The sequence below is a fragment of the Limulus polyphemus genome, unplaced genomic scaffold (genome assembly GCF_000517525.1).
Source record: "Limulus polyphemus unplaced genomic scaffold, Limulus_polyphemus-2.1.2 Scaffold4592, whole genome shotgun sequence".
In the NCBI taxonomy this organism is placed as follows: Eukaryota; Metazoa; Arthropoda; class Merostomata; order Xiphosura; family Limulidae; genus Limulus; species Limulus polyphemus.
This window is the reverse complement of record NW_013670202.1, coordinates 49,710-55,324: the sequence shown is the minus strand read 5'-3', so window position 1 is coordinate 55,324 and position 5,615 is coordinate 49,710. Positions and strand designations below refer to the sequence as shown.

At 34.9% G+C, this 5,615-nt stretch overlaps 1 protein-coding gene across 1 annotated transcript in view; it reads right to left on the bottom strand.

Annotated features, from left to right (window-relative positions):
• LOC106471389 (receptor-type guanylate cyclase Gyc76C-like) overlaps positions 1-5,615 on the bottom strand; it is a gene marked incomplete at its 5' end in the record, with an annotated part of 59,402 nt that overhangs the window by 12,575 nt on the left and 41,212 nt on the right. Inside the window, 2 exons of the mRNA XM_022399986.1 lie at positions 240-338; positions 5,305-5,548. Coding sequence (XP_022255694.1) covers positions 240-338; positions 5,305-5,548 — 343 coding nt within the window. The remainder of the gene's footprint in view (positions 1-239; positions 339-5,304; positions 5,549-5,615) is intronic.

Sequence of the window (5,615 nt, the reverse complement as noted above, 5' to 3'; positions counted from 1 at the left end):
CCCTAATAGCTACTTACCTAATCCTGTAGCACTGTAGATGTGGTATTTTAGTGTCCAGTGGACAACCCGCTTGTCCCTAATAGCTACTTACCTAATCCTGTAGCACTGTAGATGTGGTATTTTAGTGTCCAGTGGACAACCCGCTTGTCCCTAATAGCTACTTACCTAATCCTGTAGCACTGTAGATGTGGTATTTTAGTGTCCAGTGGACAACCCGCTTGTCCCTAGTAACTACTTACCTAATCCTGTAGATTCCATTCTAGATGCTGTGTTCACGGTATCACCAAACAAACAGTAACGTGGCATCTTTAAACCTACTACACCAGCACAAACCGGGCCTGAGGAAAGTAAACATATATCTTTATACATGCAATTCTAGACATCAGAATGTAATAAAAAATGCAATTTCAAATATAATTATTGGTTTATTATATTTATGTAATTAAGAGTTGGCCAATGATAGACAGTAGTCGTTAATACACTTAAGACGTTTGATATTTTTATTTTATAAGGCGGTCAATTCTTCACAATTTTATTTTAAAATTCTTGGAACTTCTCATATTTTGACTTTATACCCTTTAGACTAAAATAAAGGCAACTTTAAACTGCATATTTTCCATTCTTGGTTTAGAATACGATCTTCAAGCTTGTCGCCCCTCAGTGGCACAGCGGTATATCTGCGGAACGTTAGAATCCGGGTTTCGATACCTGTGGTGGGCAGAGCACAGATAGCCCATTGTGTAGCTTTGTGCTTAATTACAAACAAATAATTCAAGCTTGTCAATATAAATGCACAAAAATACACAAATGCTATTTTATAATTAAAGTATTCAATTCTAAAATATAGTTAAACAGATGGGAACGAAAAGCAGATTTTTTTTTGTTTTTAATTATATTTTGAACGTTAGCACATAGATTAATATAGTTATCTAAAAGGTTTTTATAAACAGAAAGCAAATGAAATATCTGCCTTGGCAGTTTATTTATAACTTAAAAAACAACAACAAATAAACATGGCTACAATATTCAATTACGTATACAAACTGCATGCAAAGATGGCAACATGAATATTTCTTTTTTTGTGTTAAAATTCGTTTGCTTTACCTTTTAAAACAGATAATGGCTGGTTAGAGTGGTATATGAAGCGACAAATATTAGACAGATATCTGGAGAACAGTTCAATATTAGTGACTAATTGAATCAGGACTGGAAATCAAAGTTACCGGTAATACAAAGAACACGAACCAAGACACATTAATAATATGGAGGAGATTGTTTTTGTTTTTAATTATGAAATCGTAAAACAGAAGCTTCGTGTAAGGGTACAAGTTTGTATAAAAGGAACGAAAGTAAAGAACTGATTCACTGTTGTACTGTGCACTTCAACAACATCTGTTGTACTGTACACTTCAACAACATCTGTTGTACTGTTCACTTCAACAACATCTGTTGTACTGTGCACTTCACCAACATCTGTTGTACTGTGCACTTCAACAGCATCTGTTGTACTGTGCACTTCAACAACCTTTTTTGTACTGTGGACTTCAACAACATCTGTTGTACTGTTCACTTCAACAACATCTGTTGTACTGTGCACTTCAACAACATCTGTTGTACTGTGCACTTCAACAACATCTGTTGTACTGTGCACTTCAACAACATCTATTGTACTGTGCACTTCAACAGCATCTGTTGTACTGTGCACTTCAACAACATCTGTTGTACTGTGCACTTAAACAACATCTGCTGTACTGTGCACTTCAACAACATCTGTTGTACTGCTCACTTCAACAACATCTGTTGTACTGTGCACTTCAACAACATCTGTTGTACTGTGGACTTCAACAACATTTCATTTTATCGTTGTAAGTCTGTTGACTTATCGTTATACCATCGTGAGATCCCTTTGAAACAGATTCTCTAAAATGAGGGATAAATAGTTATGGATGATATGTCTAGTCAACAAAGTTCTTGTTAAACGTACAGAAGAGGGATGGATAGTTATGGATAACACGTCTAGTTAATAAGGTTCTTGTTAAACGTACAGAAGAGTGATAGATAGCTATGGATGATATGTCTAGTCAATAAGGTTCTTGTTAAACGTACAGAAGAGGGATAGATAGTTATGGATAACACGTCTAGTTAATAAGGTTCTTGTTAAAGGTACAGAAGAGGGATGGATAGTTATGGATAATATGTCTAGTCAATAAGGTTTTTGTTAAACGTACAGAAGATGGATGGATAGTTATGGATGATATGTCTAGTCAATAAGGTTTTTGTTAAACGTACAGAAGATGGATGGATAGTTATGGATGATATGTCTAGTCAATAAGGTTTTTGTTAAACGTACAGAAGATGGATAGATAGTTATGGATGATATGTCTAGTCAATAAGGTTCTTGTTAAACGTACAGAAGAGTGATAGATAGTTATGGATGATATGTCTAGTCAATAAGGTTCTTGTTAACGTACAGAAGAGGGATAGATATTTATGGATGATATGTCTAGTCAATAAGGTTATTGTTAAACGTACAGAAGAGGGATAGATATTTATGGATGATATGTCTAGTCAATAAGGTTCTTGTTAAGCGTACAGAAGAGTGATAGATATTTATGGGTAATATGTTTGTTCAAATAGAAATGTGTATATTCTTTGCACCTTCTTGAAAGTTTAAACACAGTATTTCTATCAAAGTACAGTTTTAATCATTGGTTAGATGTCATTCAACTAAAACTAGATTGAATTAGAATACATGAGGTTCAGAAATGTTCACTGATGTCAGAATACAAAGGTAAAATATAAGATAACATCAGGGACAGAATAAATATAGATAAATAAAACCACTTGCTGAGAATGCATAAAACAAATGGCATAGTTTAGTGACACCTTGAACACAACTAGTGAAATGAAATGAAAAAACGTCACTAAATGATTTCAATCAAAGAAAGCATTAAGGATAATGAAAATATGTTAGTGATATGCTAACAGTGAAATATAAACATTATAATGTTAGAAGAGAAAAAAATTAGAGAAATATCGCAGGAAACTAAAAGCATGAAAAGCTAGACGACACAATGACCCAACGAAGAGATAAGTGTAGCACCACTACCACATAACTTATAGATAAAGTAGTACCAATACCACATAACTTATAGATAAGAGTAGCACCACTACCACATAACTTATAGATAAGTGTAGCACCACTACCACATAACTTATAGATAAGTGTAGCACCACTACCATATAACTTATAGATAAGTGTAGCACCACTACCACATAACTTATAGATAAGTGTAGCACCAATACCACATAACTTATAGATAAGTGTAGCCCCACTACCACATAACTTATAGATAAAGTAGTACCAATACCACATAACTTATAGATAAGAGTAGCACCACTACCACATAACTTATAGATAAGTGTAGCACCACTACCACATAACTTATAGATAAAGTAGTACCAATACCACATAACTTATAGATAAGTGTAGCACCACTACCACATAACTTATAGATAAAGTAGTACCAATACTACATAAGTTATAGATAAAGTAGCACCACTACCACATAACTTATAGATAAAGTAGCACCACTACCACATAACTTATAGATAAAAGTAGCACCACTATCACATAACGTATAGATAAAGTAGCACCACTATCACATAACGTATAGATAAAGTAGCACCACTATCACATAACGTATAGATAAAGTAGCACCACTACCACATAACTTATAGATAAGAGTGACACTACTACCCCATAACTTATAGATAAAAGTAGCACCACTATCACATAACTTATAGATAAAAGTAGCACCATTATCACATAACTTATAGATAAAAGTAGCACCACTACCCCATAACTTATAGAAAACTGCCATTTCAGTTGTGGGGTCATTAGAAAAGTGATAACCAATTTCTTTATTCGTCTTAAACCCTCCAGTGGCACAGCGTTATGTTTGCGGACGTACAACGCTAGAAACCGAGTTTCGATACCCATGGTGAGCATAACAATAGCCCATTGTGTAGCTTTGTGCTTAACTTTATACAAACAAACAAGCAAATATTAGTTTTAAAGAATCCAAGATAACCCTTGTGGCGGCAGGTGCTACTGGGTGGCTGCCGACCCTCTGGACAATAGTTCAAAATTAAGGACTGCTCTACCAGAATCTTAGGGGTCTTTGGTTTGGCCATTAATGCTTCGTGCAGATAATTTGCGGTTCAAATTTAAAATTCTAAAAACTTCCTAAATTTTTAATGAAAAATGTTTTTTGGTATCTATATGTATGTAATAAAATTAATTTTAGTTGCTGTTGCTTGCCTTAGAGCCAAGCCACATTGGGCTATCTGTTGTGTCCACCGTAGGAAATTGAAATCGGGATTTCAGCATAGTGAACCAGTAAACTCACCGCTGTCTCACCTGGGGATGACATTTTTGGTAAATTAAGTAATCGACACTTTTCTCATGGTCTTACGCTACGAATATATATATATATTTTGAAGACAACATACCAGAATGGATTCCTATTCTCAGGTTTAAAGTATCATTTGGTCGTTTTTAAAAGACAACATACCAGAATGGATTCCTATTCTCAGGTTTAAAGTATCATTTGGTCGTTTTTAAAAGACAACATACCAGAATGGATTCCTATTCTCAGCTTTAGAGTATCATTTGGTCGTTTTTAAAAGACAACATACTAGAATGGATTCCTATTCTCAGCTTTAGAATATCATTTGGTCGTTTTTAAAAGACAACATACAAGAATGGATTCCTATTCTCAGCTTTAGAGTATCATTTGGTCGATGTCTGATCGTAAATTTCGTTACAGCAAATTAAATACAGTAAATTAAATGTTTATTTGTTTTAAGTTTTGCAAAAAGCGACACAATGGGCTATCTGTGCTCTGCCCACCAGGGGTATAGAAACCCGGTTTCTAGCATTGTAAGTCCGCAGACATACCGCTGTGCCACTGGGGGGGGGCAATAAATTAAATACTCGACATTTTTCTCATGGTCTTACGCTACGAATATATATATTTTTAAGACAACATACCAGAATGGATTCCTATTCTCAGCTTTAGAATATCATTTGGTCGTTTTTAAAAGACAACATACCAGAATGGATTCCTATTCTCAGCTTTAGAGTATCATTTGGTCGTTTTTAAAAGACAACATACCAGAATGGATTCCTATTCTCAGCTTTAGAGTATCATTTGGTCGTTTTTAAAAGACAACATACCAGAATGGATTCCTATTCTCAGCTTTAGAGTATCATTTGGTCGTTTTTAAAAGACAACATACCAGAATGGATTCCTATTCTCAGCTTTAGAGTATCATTTGGTCGATGTCTGATCGTAAACTTCCTTACAGCATTTAGCAGCTGCAGCGCCATTGATGCAATTTCTCCAGCGTGTTGGTCACCATTTCGAATAGGCAGACCACTGACTACCATATAGGCATCACCGATTGTCTCCACTTTATACACGTCGTAGTTTTCAATGATAGAGTCGAAACACGTATAGAGATCATTTAAGAAATCCACCACCTAAACGATAAGACTGCGCTTCAATAAGGAGGATATAATACGTTAATACACACACATATAGACAGAG